The sequence below is a fragment of the Scyliorhinus torazame genome, chromosome 1, assembly GCF_047496885.1.
Source record: "Scyliorhinus torazame isolate Kashiwa2021f chromosome 1, sScyTor2.1, whole genome shotgun sequence".
In the NCBI taxonomy this organism is placed as follows: Eukaryota; Metazoa; Chordata; class Chondrichthyes; order Carcharhiniformes; family Scyliorhinidae; genus Scyliorhinus; species Scyliorhinus torazame.
In genome coordinates, this window is record NC_092707.1 from 360,211,918 (window position 1) to 360,230,717 (window position 18,800).

The 18,800-nt window shown below is 45.6% G+C and overlaps 1 protein-coding gene across 2 annotated transcripts in view; it reads right to left on the reverse strand.

Moving 5' to 3' along the window:
* camkmt (calmodulin-lysine N-methyltransferase) overlaps positions 1 to 18,800 on the reverse strand; it is a 432,111-nt gene that overhangs the window by 38,185 nt on the left and 375,126 nt on the right. For both annotated transcript variants that reach the window (XM_072510908.1, XM_072510901.1), the window contains exons 8-10: positions 12,413 to 12,487; positions 10,444 to 10,507; positions 9,022 to 9,153 (exon numbers count right to left, since the gene is read on the reverse strand). In XM_072510908.1, the coding sequence (XP_072367009.1) occupies positions 9,022 to 9,153; positions 10,444 to 10,507; positions 12,413 to 12,487 (271 nt within the window). The remainder of the gene's footprint in view (positions 1 to 9,021; positions 9,154 to 10,443; positions 10,508 to 12,412; positions 12,488 to 18,800) is intronic.

Consider the following 18,800-nt stretch of genomic DNA (forward strand, 5'->3'; position numbering starts at 1 on the left):
CTTCTCGATTCTCTTGAAAAAAGCCTTCGTGACCACCACCGGGAGGCACTGAAACACAAAAAGGAATCTCGGGAGGACCACCATTTTAACCGCCTGCACCCTACCTGCCAGTGATAGGGACACCATGTCCCATCTCTTAAAGTCCTCCTCCACCTGTTCCACCAACCGCGTTAAATTAAGCCTGTGTAATGTACCCCAATTCTTGGCTATCTGGATCCCCAAGTACCGGAAGTCCCTTGTTACCTTCCTCAACGGTAAATCCTCTATTTCCCTGCTCTGCTCCCCTGGATGCACCACGAACAACTCACTTTTCGCCATGTTCAATTTATACCCTGAAAAATCCCCAAACTCCCCAAGTATCCGCATTATCTCTGGCATCCCCTCCGCCGGGTCCGCCACATACAACAACAAATCATCCACATACAGAGATACCCGGTGTTCTTCTCCTCCCCTGAGTACTCCCCTCCACTTCCTGGAACCCCTCAATGCTATGGCCAGGGGCTCAATCGCCAGTGCAAACAATAACGGGGACAGAGGACATCCCTGCCTCGTCCCTCTATGGAGCCGAAAATAATCAGACCCCCGTCCATTCGTGACCACGCTCGCCATCGGGGCCCTATACAGCAACTGTACCCATCTGATATACCCATCTCCAAAGCCAAATCTCCTCAGCACCTCCCACAAATAATCCCACTCCACTCTATCAAATGCTTTCTCGGCATCCATCGCCACCACTATCTCCGCTTCCCCCTCTGGTGGGGGCATCATCATTACCCCTAGCAGCCTCCGTATATTTGTGTTCAGCTGTCTCCCCTTCACAAACCCAGTTTGGTCCTCATGAACCACCCCCGGGACACAATCCTCTATCCTCGTTGCCATTACCTTGGCCAGAATCTTAGCATCCACATTCAGGAAGGAAATGGGCCGAAATGACCCGCATTGCAGCGGGTCTTTTTCATTCTTTAGGAGGAGCGATATCGTTGCCTCTGACATAGTCGGGGGCAGCTGCCCCCTTTCCCGAGCCTCATTAAAGGTTCTCATCAGTAGCGGGGCCAGCAAGTCCATATATTTCCTATAGAATTCCACTGAGAATCCGTCTGGTCCCGGGGCCTTCCCCGCCTGCATGCTTCCAATCCCTTTCACTACTTCCTCCGTCTCAATCTGTGCTCCCAGTCCCGCCCTCTCCTGCTCCTCCACCTTAGGAAATTCCAGCTGATCCAGAAAGCACATCATTCTCTCCTTCCCTTCCGGGGGCTGAGCTTCATATAATCTTTCATAAAATGCCTTGAACACTCCATTCACTCTCTCCGCTCCCCGCTCCATCTCTCCCTCCTCATCTCTCACTCCCCCTATCTCCCTCGCTGCTCCCCTTTTCCTCAGTTGGTGGGCCAGCAACCTGCTCGCCTTCTCCCCATATTCGTACTGTACACCCTGTGCCTTCCTCCATTGTGCCTCTGCATTACCCGTAGTCAACAAGTCAAATTCTACATGTAGCCTTTGCCTTTCCCTGTACAGTCCCTCCTCCGGTGCCTCCGCATATTGTCTGTCCACCCTCAAAAGTTCTTTCAACAACCGCTCCCTTTCCCTACCCTCCTGCTTTCCTTTATGTGCCCTGATAGATATCAGCTCCCCTCTAACCACAGCCTTCAACGCCTCCCAGACCACTCCCACCTGAACCTCCCCATTGTCATTGAGTTCCAAGTACCTTTGTCCATTCTCCAGGGTGGGTGCTGTTCTTTTTCCTCCCCTATCTCCAGGTCCACCCAATGTGGAGTGTGGTCCGAAATAGCTATAGCCGTGTACTCCGTCCCCGTCACCTTCGGGATCAGTGCTCTTCCGAAAACAAAAAAGTCTATCCGTGAATAGACTTTGTGGACATAGGAGAAAAACGAAAACTCCTTACTTCTAGGTCTACTAAATCTCCAGGGGTCTGCTCCTCCAATCTGCTCCATAAAGTCCTTGAGCACCCTAGCTGCAGCCGGCCTCCTTCCGGTCCTGGACCTCGATCTGTCCAGCCCTGGGTCCAGCACCGTATTAAAATCTCCACCCATTACCAACTTTCCCGCCTCTAGGTCCGGGATGCGTCCCAACATACGCCTCATAAAATTGGCATCATCCCAGTTCGGGGCATATACGTTCACTAAAACCACCGCCTCCCCTTGCAATCTGCCACTCACCATCACGTATCTGCCCCCACTATCCGCCACTATGGTCTTTGCCTCAAACATTACCAGCTTCCCCACTAATATAGCCACCCCCCTGTTTTTTGCGTCTAGCCCCGAATGAAACACCTGCCCCACCCATCCTTTGTGAAGTCTGACCTGGTCTATCAGTTTCAGATGCGTCTCCTGCAGCATAACCACATCTGCCTTAAGTTTTTTTAGGTGTGCGAGTACCCGTGCTCTCTTAATCGGCCCGTTCAGCTCTCTCACATTCCACGTGATCAGCCGGGTTGGGGGGCTCTTTTACCCCCCCCCCCCCCCCCCTTGTCGACTAGCCATCTCCTTTTTCAATCAAGCTCCTTACCCGGTTTCCACGTAGCCGTATCTCCCCCCAACGGCACCCTCCCGCCCCGACCACCCCACCCCATACCAGCTCCCCCTTCTCCCCAGCAGCAGCAACCCAGTTAACCCCCCCTCCCCCGCCAGATCCCGTTCTAGCGTAATTGCACCCCCCATGTTGCTCCCAGAAGTGAGCAAACTCTGGCCGACCTCGGCCCCCACTGTGCGAGGCCCCCTCCTTCCTGCTTCCCTGTTCCCACCATGATTACCATAGCGCGGGAACAAAGCCCGCGCTTCCCATTTGGCCCCGCGCCCAATGGCCGGTGCCCCTGGCTCCTCATCCTCCCTCCCCCCCTCCCCCACGACATGGGGAAGAGAGAAAAGTTACAGGGTCGCAGGATTAACAACTTGGGAAATAATCTCTTCCCCCATTTGACCCCCCTTCACCCCACGTAATCACCCCACCACTTTGTCCCAAACGTTCTTTTTCTAGCCCGCTTATTCCAGTTTCTCCTCGACAATAAATGTCCACGCCTCTTCTGCCGTTTCAAAGTAGTGGTGTTTCCCTTGATGTGTGACCCACAGTCTTGCCGGCTGCAGCATTCCAAATTTAACCTTCCTTTTGTGCAGCACCGCCTTGGCCCGATTAAAGCTTGCCCTCCTTCTCGCCACCTCCGCACTCCAATCTTGATATACGCGGATCACCGCGTTCTCCCACCTACTGCTCCGGGTTTTCTTTGCCCACCTGAGGACCATCTCTCTGTCCTTATAGCGGAGAAATCTCAACACTATGGCTCGAGGAATTTCTCCAGCCCTCGGTCTTCGCGCCATAACGCGATAAGCTCCCTCCACCTCCAACGGGCCCGTCGGGGCCTCCGATCCCATTAACGAGTGAAGCATCGTGCTCACATATGCCCCGACGTCCGCCCCTTCTGCACCTTCGGGAAGACCAAGGATCCTTAAATTCTTCCTCCTCGCATTATTCTCCAGCACCTCCAGCCTTTCCACCCACCTTTTGTGTTGTGCCTCGTGCATCTCGGTCTTCACCACCAGGCCCTGTATTTCGTCCTCATTCTCAGCAGCCTTTGCCTTCACGACCCTAAGCTCCTGCTCCTGGGTCTTTTGCTCCTCCTGTAGCCCTTCAATCGCCTGTAATATCGGGGCCAACAGCTCCTTCTTCATCTCCTTTTTAAGTTCTTCCACGCAGCGCCGCAGGAACTCTTGTTGGTCAGGGCCCCATATTAAACTGCCACCTACCGACGCCATCTTGCTTTGTGCTTGCCTTCCTGGCCGCTGCTCTAGAGGATCCACCGCAATCCGGCCACTTTCCTCTCCTTTTTCCATCCGTGTCCAGGGGGGATTCCCTTCTGGTTTACCGCACAGTGTTTTTAGCCGTTAAAATTGCCGTTGGGGCTCCTATTAAGAGCCCCAAAGTCCGTTCCACCGGGAGCTGCCGAAACGTGCGACTTAGCTGGTCATCGCCGCACCCGGAAGCCAATAAAAGTTAATTTCAACCGGTGTTGCAACTCCGGGTCAAGTGGGGCTGGAATTGACCGCGCACTAGCCCGGGATGTCGTAACACAGTTTGGGGGCATCATCCGAGATCTTTGGAACGATAGACAGCGATGATTTGGGGGACAGTATTTCTTAAAAAGAGGCACCAGGGGCGAAATTCTCCAGTATCGGCGCGGTGTCCGCCGACTGGCGCCCAAAACGGTGCAAATGAGTCGGGCATCGCGCCGCCTCAAAGAGGCGGAAGGCTCCGCCGCTTTGGGGGCCGAGCCCCAACCTTAAGGGGCTAGGCCCACGCCGGACGAATTTCCGCCCCGCCAGCTGGTGGAAAAGGCCTTTGGTGCCCCGCCAGCTGGCGCGGAAATGACATCTCCGGGCGGCGCATGCGCGGGAGGCGTTAGCGGCCGCTGACGGCATTCCCGCGCATGCGCAGTGGAGGGAGTCTCTTCCGCCTCCGCCATGGTGGAGACCATGGCGGAGGCGGAAGGAAAAGAGTGCCCCCACGGCACAGGCCCGCCCGCGGATCGGTGGGCCCCGATCGCGGGCCAGGCCACCGTGGGGGTACCCCCCGGGGCCAGATCCCCCCGCGCCCCCCCCCCCCCCCCCCCCCCCCCCCCAGGACCCCGGAGCCCGCCCGCGCCGCCTTGTCCTGCCGGTAAGGTAGGCGGTTTAATCTACGCCGGCGGTACAGGCATTTTAGCAGCGGGACTTCAGCCGGAGAATCGCGCGGGGGGGGGGGGGGGGGGGGGGGCGCCACCCGGCGCGGCGCGATTCCCGTCCCCGCCGAATATCTGGTGCCGGAGAATTCGGCAACCGGCAGGGGCGCGATTCACGCCAGCCTCCGGCGATTCTCCGACCCGGTGGGGGGTCGGAGAATCTCGCCCCAGGTTTGTGTTGGTATAACAGGATGGCTCTGGAAGCTGACGTTTCTTTAGGTGGAGGGTTTGCCTTTGGTTTATTTACAAGCGCTTCGAAAAGACAGGCTAATTGAACTGGCAAGTGAATTAAAAATAGAGGTGCCGGCTAAAGCTAGGGAGGTAGAGATAATATAAGCGATCGCTCAGCATTTAATTTGCAAGAGATGCTAGAAACACAGTCTGTATTGTGGCAAAAATCAGTGGAATTAGCTTAGATCCAGCTACAAATGAAACAATTAGAAATAGTCCAAAAAGAAAGAGAAGTGGAGATGCAGCAAAAAGAGAGAGATAGAGGGCGGAATTCTCTGTTTCTGCGGCTAAATGCCGACACTGGCGTGGCATCTGTGGTGTTTCACAACTGGCAAATCGGTGCGAACCCCTCACCGATTCCAGTACCAGTGAGGGGCTAGCACTGGCACGGCGTGAAACACCCGTGGATTGTGCAGTACACGTCCGGAAAATGGCTGGTTCCCGGGCCACGCATGCGCACAGCTGACGACCTGCACGGTCGCGCCGTACAACATGGCGCGGCCGTGCGCATAACCGAACCCGCCAACTGCGACCCCACAGCCCACCCCCTGGTCAACCCCCAACAGTCCCCCCATCCCTAGCAGACGCCGCCCCGGCCAATGGCACGGATCCCGGTCGAGTGTGGCAGCCGGCTCAGACCACACGTACTCCACGACGTCGGGAACCCAGCCCAAGGGGGTGGAGCATTGCGGGTGGGCCGTCCGATGACGTGACGGCATTTTGCAGGGGGCGGAGCATGGCAGAACGGCGTCAAACTGGCGCCGGCCCAGATTTCGCCATCGGAGTCCATTCTCCGCCCGATCACCAAACACGATTTTGGCTCTGAGCTATAGAGAATCCCACCCAGAGTTTTTCAAATGGAAATTGAAATGAGGAATTGGGAATTAAAGAAAGAAGAAAAAGCAAAAGAGAGAGAGTTCCAGCTTAAGGCACCGATAGTTAAAAGGGAGCTACCAGAAGCGAGAGGGGAGCTTAACGCTAAAACAGAACCCAGTGGGGATATGCTTAAGTTTATACAGGACCCACCAAAATTTGAAGAAAAGAAAGAAGAGGCATTTTTCATGGCATTTGAGAAAATAGCAATCCAAAAGGAGTGGCCGAAAGAAAAGTGGACATTATTCATGAAAAGTAAATTGACGGGCAGGCACAGGAATTTTATGCTTTCCTGTCAGAGGGGGTTTCTAAGGATTACAACAAGGTAAAAAAGGCTATTCTGGGTGCATATGAATTCGTTCCACATAGGCAGAAGTATCAGAATTTAAAGAAACAGCCGGGATTTTGAAAGGGTTAAGAGAGCAATTTTAATCGATGGATACAAGCATTGGGAGTTGCAACTACCTATGAGGCTCTGAGAGAAGTAATTCTCTTAGAAGAATTTAAGAATTCTATGACAAGAACCATGTTGAAGACTAAAGGGTGATGACTGCTAGAGAAGCAGCAATAATGGCTGATGATTCTGAGCTGATCCATAAATTTAAACCTTTGTTTCGTCATCTCCATAATTTTGTAAAGGATAGGAAGTGGGAGAGTGAAAGGAAGGCAGATCGCCCAAGGTAAGGAATGGATAGCTGGGAATATGGGCAGCACAGTAGCACACTACTTAGCACTGTTGCTTCACAGCACCAGGGACCCAGGTTCGATTCCCAGTTTGGGTCACGGTCTGTGAGGAGTCTGTACCTTCTCCCCGTGTCTGCGTGAGCTTCCTCTGGGTACTCCAGCTTCCTCCCACAAGTCCCGAAAGACGTGCTTGTTAGGTGATTTGGATATTCTGAATTCTCCCTCAGTGTACAAGAACAGGTGCCGGAGTGTGGCGACTGGGGGATTTTCACATTGACTTCATTGCAGTGTTAATGTAAGTCTACTTGTGACACTAATAAAGATTAGATTAGATATTCCCGGGTCTCCTTCTTCTACCAGGAAAGAAGGTAGAGGGTGGAGGTCAGACTTGAAGGTGTTACCATTGCAATAAAGTCGAACACGGTTCGTTTAGCATGTTGGAAATTGCAAGGAAGGTCCATGGGATTTTTTTGGGTTCATAAGGAGGATTCTAGAAAGGGAACGAAAGTGCAGAATATTACAGGGCAGACTGTATCTCTCGCTAGAACCAGGCGACCTGAGGTATACACTGCTGTGGGAGCAGGTATGGTGAATGAGGTAGATGGGAGATATGCAGGGTTTAATCATAATAATAATCTTTATTGTCACAAGTAGGCTAATATTAATACTGCAATGAAGTTACTGTGAAAAGCCCTGAGGCGCCTGTTCTGGTACACTGAGGGATAATTCAGAATGTCCAATTCACCTAACAAGCACATCTTTAGGGACTTGTGGGAGGAAACCGGAGCACCCGGAGGAAACCCTTGCAGACACAGGGAGGACGTGCTGATTCCGCACAGACAGTGATCCAGCCAGGGTTTATGTCCAAGGTGAAGATCACCCCATTTTCATCAAATGGTTCCAGCCAACTACCAGGGGAAAACATGTAAATACTGGAATGGAATCTTAAAGGTGACAGTGCGGGCATGAAATAAGAAATCCATTAAGACAACTTAATATCTATTACGCTACAAGCAGGAGTGGAACCAGTTGCAGAGCGCAGCATCATGGAGTTAGACAGTCAGGGAAGAGATGTTTGAGGAGGAATGTTTGAAGGCAATGGAGGGATCGAGAAGAATGAGGTGAAAAAATGACCTGTAGTCACAATCACATAGGATGTTATTGGTGACTATTGCCCGTACAGTTTTGATGCTGGTGATGGGGTGGAAGTCTGATTGCTTATTTTGAGAAAGGAATGGTGGAAGTTTCATGAACCTAGATGCAAATAAGTTCCAAAAACAAAAAATCAATTTCAATTTGACGACAAAAGAACTATAGATTCAAAGGAATCGTCACATGCAAGGTGAGGAACCGTGCCATTTTCTTCTCATGCAGCGATTAATGTGTGCAATAGATTTCTGTCAAAATCAAGACACTTCACATTTGCATTTGTTTCATTCTGATTTCAGGAAAGTGTCTATCTGCCAACTCCCTGCATTTTCATTGCAAAAATAACAGAACATTGGATCAATTCTGCCAGCAGAACAAGTACATCTGGGTTTAGCAGTGTAAATGGAGAGAATGTAGTACTGACACTGGCGCTCTGAAATCTGAACATAATAAGCTCCGTCATGAATACATTTGCAGTTACCGATGATTCACTGAACTACTTTAAAGAGAAGTTAGGTGATTGTTTCACAAGAATTGAGATTGAAGGTTTATAGGGATTATTTTAGTTCATACAAAATACATGGATGTGATTTGGGGAAACGTTTTATTTTTTTGAGAGTCCCAGGGCTTGATTTTTGTGTTGTGTTAAGTGCGCTGTTAATAGCCAATTTGGGAGAATAGTAGTTACAACTGGTAGCAATCCCACTGGGCTAGGAAGAGTATGAAAAAAAGCAGCCAGAGTTCCTAATCCTGATTCGCGCTGGGCAGTTGTATGTGTGGACATGAGTTGAGGATGAGATTGGGTTCCACTGTGATGCCCACAGAGTTGAACAGATTTCTAACGTTAATACTGGTTCTTTGGGCAATGCATCAGAGAACAATTAGCACCCAGAAAGAGGCAGTCCTTTCAGGAGAGGGAATAATGTTGGCTCAAACAGACCAGGTGAAACATATGTGTGTTCAGAACTGCTGATCCATGTCACTAAAATAGCAGACAGTGCCCGTGTAGAAGAAGGGACACCACTCTGGCATTGAACACAGTCAGGCTCTGCATAGGTTACTGGCTGACAGAATGCCAGTAAGTCCAAATCCCAGCAAAATAAAAAATAAAAATTGGAACTGTCATCCTAAAGATTATGTAGAAAGTGTTAATAAACACTTCCTATAATGAACCGCTTCAGGCAAGGTAGTCTGAGAGGATTTGCTGCGCAAGAACATAATTAATATAATAAAGGAGGAGATGCCATGGGGGATATTGTAGTCAAAGGCATTTAAGGTATCTGCCAAAAAACTCGTGATCCCTTCTTAATGCAAAATGGATTGTGATGCTACCCTAATATCGAGAGAGCTCTGACCTTGAGATGAAAGTTCCAAACATGGTCGTCGTAATTCATAAGCCTCTGGGCAGTTAAACAGGCTTTCTCTGCAAGGCTGCAAAACTGGTTCAAAGTGCCGCCTCTCTGAGGGGCAAACACAAGCACTTTTCCCTAAAACGAAAATACAATTAGGAATGGTTACTGATTATTGACGTGAATATTTCAATCCCACCAGCCATACAATATAATCTTCCACAGCTAACACAAAAACATGAATTAGCATTTCACGTTGCAATGCACACATCACTTAAACACCAGATTAATCTTAACGTTCTGGAAATTAAAGCAGTTTAAATTTCATATACATGTAGATTCAAAAGACATCAGTGATATTTCTGATAATAATTCCCCTTTCTGATTCAAGTATCGAATCATTTGAATTAAGCAACATAAGTGACACAGCAAAGTGTGAGTTTAAAACAAAATAGACCAATTACTTGAATTAGGTCATTCTGAAGAGTGGGCTCTAAAAACTTTATTTATGTGTCTGCTTTTTCTTTTCTTTCTACATAGCTCTCTGCTTCTCTCGGGTAATGACTCACATAGGGGCATGGTTCCAGGAAAACCAGCATTTCATAAGCCTCGCCCAAGCGGAGGTTTTCTTGGCAAGAGTGAGAAGAACATGTGTTGGGCAAGTTATACAACAGTGGAGTGCTCCACAGCCTAACCTGATCCTGCCGTAACCCCACGTCGACAGACAAAACCTGCATAAAAGGATTGACTTTTATTTCCCTTTGCAAACAAAGGAAGCGGAGTTCTGTTTTAGCATCCCTATTGCTGCCATGTCAGAGATCAGATAGCATAGAAGAGAATGAGATTAAACTTGAAAGGCAACTGATTGTGGGGGAACATCAAAATTAGTGGCTTCTGATTACCTTCCAATAAGTTTTCTTCAACATTCATCTTGAACTATTCAAACACTCCTGCTTTTCTCAAATTCTAAGATCTATCATCTTTATTTCAAATGAGGTACATATGTTATTCCTTCTTATACAAACTGTGCAATACTAAATAAAGGAATAACAACATTTTAAATGTAGCAGCTGATGCTGGTAAATAATTTAGTATCTGGTATAGCTGTAAAAAAATAAGAAAAACGTGCAATAGTTTGGATCACTCAAGATTGACTTTGATTAAAAAAAGATCTCATGCATCTCTGGAGCAATTTCATTTCCTTAGCTTCACACTGTGCATCTTATCAGTCAGCTGAACACAAGAACTTTCCTAGTTTATGATTAAGAAAGAATCAGATAGATAAGACGACTCAATTGAAGTTGAACATAATAAGTATTAAAGTATTACATGACATTAATCCTGCCATTCCATTACATTCTCAATCATTGTGCAGAGGAACTAATTATTCTGAAGTCCATGCTCAGAAGAAAATTGAAACACACTTACGTTGGGTTTGAGTAATCTTTTCATTGCATCAATCAGGCTGGCTCTGTACTGGTCCAGAAACAAGCTGACATTGGGGGGCGGGGGGGAAGAAAAAAAAACACAAGAAAGGGGTTTTGAAGCCACTTTGCAGGAGATTGAAGTTATTTTGTTTGGTTCATGTAAAAACAGAAAAATGTTAATTTCATGCATCTGTTAAGAATCTGACAGATAAATAATGAACACTTGCTTTTTTAAATGTAGTTTTTACTCATTTGTTGGTCAACATTTGGCAGATGGCACGAGATAAATACATTCTCCACCCCCTCCCCCCCGTTCCCCGGCAGCAAACTAAAGGGATTTATGTCCCACCTAATTTCTTTGCCTTTTGACAGAAAGTTTATTCTAAAATCAATATAGGTATAAAGACTGAACAGCAAGTTAATTCTGTACTTGTGCAAGAATAAATTTAATTTTTAATCTTTTGGTTGGACCTCGCTTCACCTACTTAATCTGCGGAAAGTCCATATGTGAGTATGCATAAGCTTCCAAAGGAAACTGCAGCCTCCTTCTCCAGTTCTCCTCACTGCCTTCATTCTTAATCTGATCTAATCCTGACAGCATTATCTTTATCCTTGCAATAAAACCTGAAGTATCCATTCTAATATTAGGTGAGGAAGGCATTTGCTAAATTGCTTGCTGGAATCATATGGCATTGCTTAGCTCTTTGTTTGATTCGGAGGTTGCACCTTTGGTTTATATCTTTACTGCATAATTACTAATGCAGTCCATTTACCATTGCATAAAATAATAAGGTATGGGGGTGGGGATCTGTGCATCAAAAAACCCTTGTGCACTACTTACATTTATTATTTTCTCCCTTTCTAATTTCACCCTATTCTTTCCTGAAGATGTTGACTGATTAACGTAGGGTATGACTTCATTGATGCAAGCTGACAGCTGTCCACTGTCTGGCCATTCGCTTCAACATGAAACTAGACCGTGAATGCCAGTGAGCTATTAAACAAAGTGGAGTTTGGGGAATGTGAGGTTGTTAGAGGGAGATGCTGCTGGAATCAGAGCTGAACCCAATGGTCTATCAGACAGTCTCATTTGATACCTTGAACTCTGAACACTGCACCAGCCATACCGGATAGCCATCAGGAACAGGTGTAGTGAGGCCAACTGTAGCATGCTTAACGCCACCCCAATTGAGATAAACTAATCCCATGTTGACCAGGGATCAAAGTATGCATTACTTTAAATTAGGAAGGGTAAAAAAAATTATACAAAGCAAAAAAAATTGTCTTTGCACCAGAACAATAAATGAATGCAGAATTAGACACACGATAATGCATCTAACAATAATAAATTCAGAATTTTAAAAAAGGAAAATAATTTTACAAGCATCTGATACAGTAAATGGTACATCAGATTAAATGACATCATGTATGCATCTCTGTCTGACACAGTGACAAAAAAGGATTCTGAAGCTTTATTTATATCAAGAATAATTCCTGTACCATTGGTCAGATATTTGTTTTTGGAAGGGAGGAAAGAGGGCCAACTGACTCTTTTTAATCTGCAGAAAGAGCTGTTTATGTTGATACATTTGCCTTCTCCAGACTGCTTCTCACTGAGCCATAATTATTAGCAATTTGCCTAAGTTGTCCACTTATTGGTAAGTCAAGCATGAAAAAGAGGCAATTTCAGAAAATGGAATGCCTCTTAAAATCAATCTTTCGAAATAATGTGGTAGAAGTTACTGTCTGATAGACCACTACTTGATAGCTGTCACATGAAGCTGCATATTAATTTGTCACCGGTATGCTACTCTGCACTTCATCTGTTTACTTTGCTTGGATTTTTGGTAAGCAATCTTTCTTTTTCAAAAAAGAAAATACACAAAGCATGAAAAATTATCCCCCGAATATATTGTGTGTCACAAAATGATATTTGTAATATTTTAAATATATAAAATGTACATACTCACCAATCAGCACAGATAATAACGTCGAAATGTCCTTCCATAAGAGACACATCCGTCTCATTATCCCATCGCATTATGCTGCAGTACAAGTAGCAAAATATAGTCAGGTTATATCGCTTTATTCATGTAGCCAGCGCACCTCTATGGCTGTGTATTTTAAGCCAATTGTCTTCATGATTGCTGCGGAGGCACTGTTCCATGAGGGCCAGGCACCCTCTGGTACCCGGTTCAAGTGGCCTTTTCTCATGTCTGAGCCCAATGACTTTCAGCAACCTACTCATCTGTGGACATTTCCGCTGCTAAGCTCAATTCTGGCCTAACCAGATGTGCACCCCATAGATGTCATGGGATAGTGATAAAAAGGTGGGAATCCTGCTTAACTTTCTTATCTCAAGGACAAATTCCTGAAGCTAAGTAGCATTTCAAACACCACTCCCAAGTTTTTCAAACATTTTGGCTAAGATCAAGCGTAGCATTTCTCGTCCTTTTGGCTAAGGTGAGCGTGAGATCAGGTGTAATGCCTGGACATTTCGCCCAACTTCACTGAATCCTTCACCTGGTCATCAACCCCTGATGAGTAATATTAACCTTGAGCTACAGTGTAACGGAATTATACTAGATCAGCCGCCTGTTAGATCAGTCTCCTCTCAATTTGCTTCAGATTGAAATCAATGGAAAAATTCAGTGGAATCTATAATGGAAACCCAAATATTGGCCAGTTTACACTACTTCCGGACACATGAATTGACTTCCTCCCCCATACCTCACCTTGCCCTCAAAACGTGTAGGACCACAGAAGATTGATTTGTAATGCATTACAAGTCTCATGTTTACAAAACCTCATTCCTGCTGTCGCATTTTGGTCATACTTTTGTGTCAACAGTTTCAATAATAAATTTCAGTGCCCACAGCCATAATGGAAACTGTGCATGTAAACCTGTCACACTAACTACAGCCTTCTGCCAATCGTGGCACGAGCGTAGTAGTCCCTCAGCCTGTGCTGTAGATAAACATCTGTGCCGTAACTAACTTATTCTCTGCTACCCAAAGTGTTGCGTATTTGGCTACTTAATTAGAAAATAATAGAAGATCAGCATCCATTATATAGAAGTAATGAAGACAGAAAGTATGGTTTTAAAATGGGGACTGAATTAAGTATGCGTGCCTTGAACTGATGACCTTCATTCCCTAATTTTGCTTGCAGGCCACATTTGGCTTTGACTCTCCATGGGCAATACCACAGAAGATTGGTGAAATATACAATTCCGAGCAACTGCATTGGATTGTTTTTTTAATGGGCTCAAAAACAAGCTTAAAGTTAGCCGGTCAAGTTTTTGTTCATTTGAGCTGGGCTTTCATTCCAATAATAGAAGAATGCAGCTACCAGAATTCAGAATAAAAGCTCTACACTCAAATTTAGCATTCCTGCTGCGTGGAAATCACATCTAAAGTTGCAGTATACATTTGGAGTCCGGGCCTGGTTTGAGTCTGAGAGAAGCAGAGCGAGATGCCCTCGAGGGCGGTAGGCGGACACTGCTTGAATTCAACACCGCATGCACTGCAACTCCAGTGTGGTGTCAAAGCAGGTTTGAAAAGGCGTCAGGTATCCATGTTGCCTGTACTTTATCAATATTTCAATTGTAACCACCAGACAAGAGGTTCAAAGCATACAAATCGGTAGCTGCTGCCTAAATGAAGCATAAAAGTGCATTCGACTCATTCCAAAGTTAGAATGGATTGTGTAACATGCATACAAATGTTTTTCCTTAACAAGCCTAAACGATGTGCACTGATTAGAACTGGGCCCCAGGCTTGCTTCTGAAGCTGCCAGGTTGAATCTTAAGTTTATGTAAGACAGTTATTATTTCAAGTGACTCCAAGTTAAAGTTCTTTGAACCGCCAGGACTTCAGGTTCAACATGCTAGATGATGGTATTTAATTATGACCATTTGTTTCATACATTAACAAGAATATCTTTCACTTAAGCATTTGCTAACTCCAACAAATTGAATACAGCAACATACTACCCGCATGATGCTTTATTAATGAAGAACAAAACCTATACAAACATTGAAAACTCATTCAATGGCGAATATGTAGATTCGGATTTGAAAGGGGAGTTGGTTCTGTTTGTGAATGTAAAGGCTTAATTTTCTGCTTGAATATTACGTTGTCTGGACCAGCCAATAATCTCTTACTTTCTCCCTTATTATTCATGGTTATTCTGAAGGTTATTCATGAAGGCCCGCCTTCTCGACCTTTCCCCTCGCCTGAGGTGTGGTGATCCTCAGGTTAAATCACCAGCCGGTCATCTGGAACTGCGGCGATTTTTCCTTTTACCTTTACTTTCTCCCTCCAATTTTCTCCTGAAGGCACGACCTTGTCCTAGGTACAATTTAGCAATTACTGTCCACCTCCCCAGTAATTCACTCATTTATGTAGCTGTCTTTATGTATGAATGTAGGCAACATCCTAACTTGTCCAACCTCAGAAAATGGAACTTTTATTGATCTGCATGACCTGCACTATGTTAAATTGTGCAATATCCACTAAACAGAGTTCCCTATGCCATTATTTGTAAATAACCTAACTGACAGAAAGTTGCTATCTTGCCATAATTCCATGGCTTCTTTTTATTGGAATGTAATAAATGAAACAAAGATGGATGGATATCCGGCAACAACAACTGCCTAGATTCACTCTTTGTTTAAAGCTCCAATCAAAAATTAGATACAACTTCAGAATTCTAATTTTTAAAAGTTAAATTATTGTTGTAAAGATGTTTTTAAAATTCTTTTATGGGATATGGGCAAGACCAGCACTTGTCATCCATCCCTAATTATCCTTGAACTGAACATTTCATAGAGTAAGTAAGAATTACCCACACTGCTGTGAGTCTCGACACACATGTACGTAGACCAGGCCAAGTAAGGTTGGCAGATTTCCCAATGGGTTTTTACAACAATCAATGAAAACTGTTATGGCCATCATTGCTAAGACTAGCTACATATTGCAAATTTATCCAATTAAATTCTACCAGTTTCCATGGTAGGATTTTAATCTATGTCCCCAGAGCAACAGCCTGGGCCTTTAGATTACCAGTCTAGCGACATTACTGAATAAATACCTATTATTAATCTGAGTGCTGCAATATTGACATAATCCAGCTCTATATTTTGTCTTTCTTGGCACACCTGAAAATTTGCTTTGTGTTTCTAAATTACACGATCAAACAGCACATGCATTCCAGAGCAACCATGTCAGTTTGGACTGGAGCATATTGGTGGTCAATCTTAGTCTGCGGCATGGCATTTCTAGTGAATAAATTGGTGTCCTCACTGTTTAGTATAATCTTGAATAATTTCCTTGTATTTCTTCCTACCCATATTCTTCTCCCAATCCCACATCTTTCTGCTTCAGATCCTGAAAGAAAAAATCTATCTCCCAAGTCACTTAGCTCTGCTTTTTAAAGTTTCCAACTATTGTGCCTTGGCCTTTAATTCATCCTGACCTCTTTGTCAGTCTTAATTTTTATAAAATCACACCCCCTCCACCATCTTTGATGTCTTTGGCTGCTCTAGAACTATTAATCTTTGTCATCCTAACAATAAGGGTTCCTCCTTGACTCCCTTAGGTCCAAAGGTACAGTGCAGATCTGAATGTCTCTGGCGAACAACTAGTTAAACCATTCATTGCTGAATCAAGCTCGAAAACCCGTATTATAGGGCCATGCTTTTCATCACTAAAACCGACCACTGTTCAAAGATCATCCAGGAAGGCAAAGTCAAAGTCTCTTCTCTTCTCCACCACCAAACATCGTCTTATACCACCCTCCCCTGCTGTCTCCACCCTCTAACAACGATTAATGTGTTCGAGTCAATGGACTTTGTTGTTACTAAGATTGCAGCCATCCATTCGGCTGCCTCTGCTGCTTTCCTCTTTCCCATTGCCAGTTGAGACAAATTTTGTCTAAGGTCTTCCTTGCCCTGGCCCGGAATTTGCATTTTTTTCTAGTTTCTCTCCTAATTTGTCGTGCTCTCCTAGCTCATCTTGTTGATGAGAACTGTCACCTGCTCCCAAGACTTCCTTCTCACTAAACTGCTGAGCACTGAACCTGGTCCTCTGCATCAGTTGACATTATTAATGGTTCAGTCCCCTCTGGTACTGTCCCCCTCTCCTTTAAATCTTTCATCACCCCTCTCCTCAAAAAAACCTGTCCCACTCCACCCTTGCAAACTACTGCCCCGTTTGCAAACCTCCTTTTCCTCTCCAAAGTCTTGAATGTGTTGTTACTACCCATTCCCATCTTTCTCAGGACTCTTCATTGAATCCTCCATTCAGGTTTCTGCTTCTGATGTAATACCAAAATTGCTGTTACCAAATCACAAGTGGCATCCTAACTGCTGACTGTGACAAAGTTAAACTCTCTCTCCTCAACCTGTCTGCTGCTTTTGACATGGTGGACCATGAGATTCTACTCCAATGCCTCTCCACCATCATCCAACTGGGTGGGATAGTACTTGCCTTGGACATGGTGGTGTGGTAATAATATCACTGGAAAGGTAATCCAGAGGCCCAGGTTCAAATCCCACCATGGCAGCTTGTGGAATTGGAATTCAATACATAAATCTGGAATATAAAGTTAGTCTCAATAATGCTGACCATGAAACTATCAGCGATTGTTATAAAAATCCATCCGGTTCGTTAATGTCCTCAAGGGAAAGAAATCTGCCGTCCTTAGCCGAACTGGCTACATGTGACTCCAGACCCACAGCAATGTGGTTGACTCTGACGTGCCCTCTGAAATGGTCCAGCAAGCTGTTCAGTTCAAGGACAATTAAATATGGGCAACAAATGCTAGCCTTGCCAGTGATATCCCATTAAAGAATAAAATAATTATTCTTATTTAGCCTGTCATAGCCAGAGAATCACCTGCAATGGCTTCTCTTTTTGTTCCTGCATCATTAACCTCTGGTGTTTCTGAAAGATCTATCTTTGGTCCTTGGCTTTTTCACATCTACATGTTGCTACTCAGCTACATCATGCAAAATCATGGCAGCACGTTCGACATGTACAGTGCTGATACCCAGCCGTACCTCACCTCTACCTTTCTTTACCCCCACTCTATCTCAAAATTGTCTGGCTGCTTCTCTGACATGTGGTACAGGATGAACAAAAATTTCTTTCAACTGAATACGAGGAAGATGGAAGTCATGGTCTTCAGTTCCAGTCATAAACTCGGTTCCCTTTCCCCTGACTCCATCTCTCTCCCTGGCAACTGTTTGTGACTGAACCAGACTCTTAACAACCTTGGTGTTGTATTTGATCATGGGGTGATCTTTCAATCACACATCTACATGGTAACCAAGACTGTCCATTTCCACATGTGTAACATCGGCCACTTCATACTTGCCTCAGTTTATCTGCTGTTGAAACCCTATCCATGCCTTTGTTACCTGCAGACTTGATTATTCCAATGCATCCCTGATCAGAAGCCCATATTCAACCTCACTCAACCCCTGCAAATGGTGGTCATCCAAAACTCTGCTGGCCATTCCTAATTTGCACCAAGTCCTACACCCCATCTCCCTTTATGCTTACTAATCAGAATTGGTAGCCAGTCCTGCAATGCCTTGATGTTAAAATTCTCCTTTTTTTTGTTCAAATCCCTCACTAATTTGCCCTTACCTCCCATTTGTAATCTCTGACATCTTTAAGCATTCCTGATTTTAATAATCACTAGTGGTCATGTTTCCAGCTGCCTCGACGCTAAACTGTAGGATTCCCTCCCTATATCTCTTCACCTTTCTTCCCATCTTTAACATGCACTTTAATACCTACCACATTGACCCAGTGTTTAGTCATCTGGTCTCTCAGAATCCCTACAGTGCAGAAGGAGGCCATTCAGCCCGCGTCTTCACCGACTCTTCAACTGAGCACTCTACCTATGTCCATTCCCCCGTCCACCCTGACCTATCTCCGCAACCCCATAACTTAATCTGCACATCCCTGGATGTTATGGGGCAATTTATCATGGCCAATCCACCTAATCCGCACATCAGGCGTGATTTAACTAAATGGGAGCAAAGTCCCAGAGTGAGCGCATTTAGCCGCATGTTACCCGGTGCTCGCAGCGTCAAGTAACACCCCGCTACTTAACAAGCCCCAATTAGAAAAGGGCCCTGAGCAGAGAACGTGAGGCCGAGGCTGCACATAGCCCTGATTTCTGCACTGAGGAGCTCCACTTGCCAGAACTCCTCGGTGCAGCGAGAGATTGGGTCGTCATTTTTAAATGGCGTCCCGATCTCTGGAGCCCACACCCAACCTCTGACCCCTCCCCTCCCAAGTCCCAACATACAATGAGGGGGTCCCCATTCCCCCCTCTCATCCC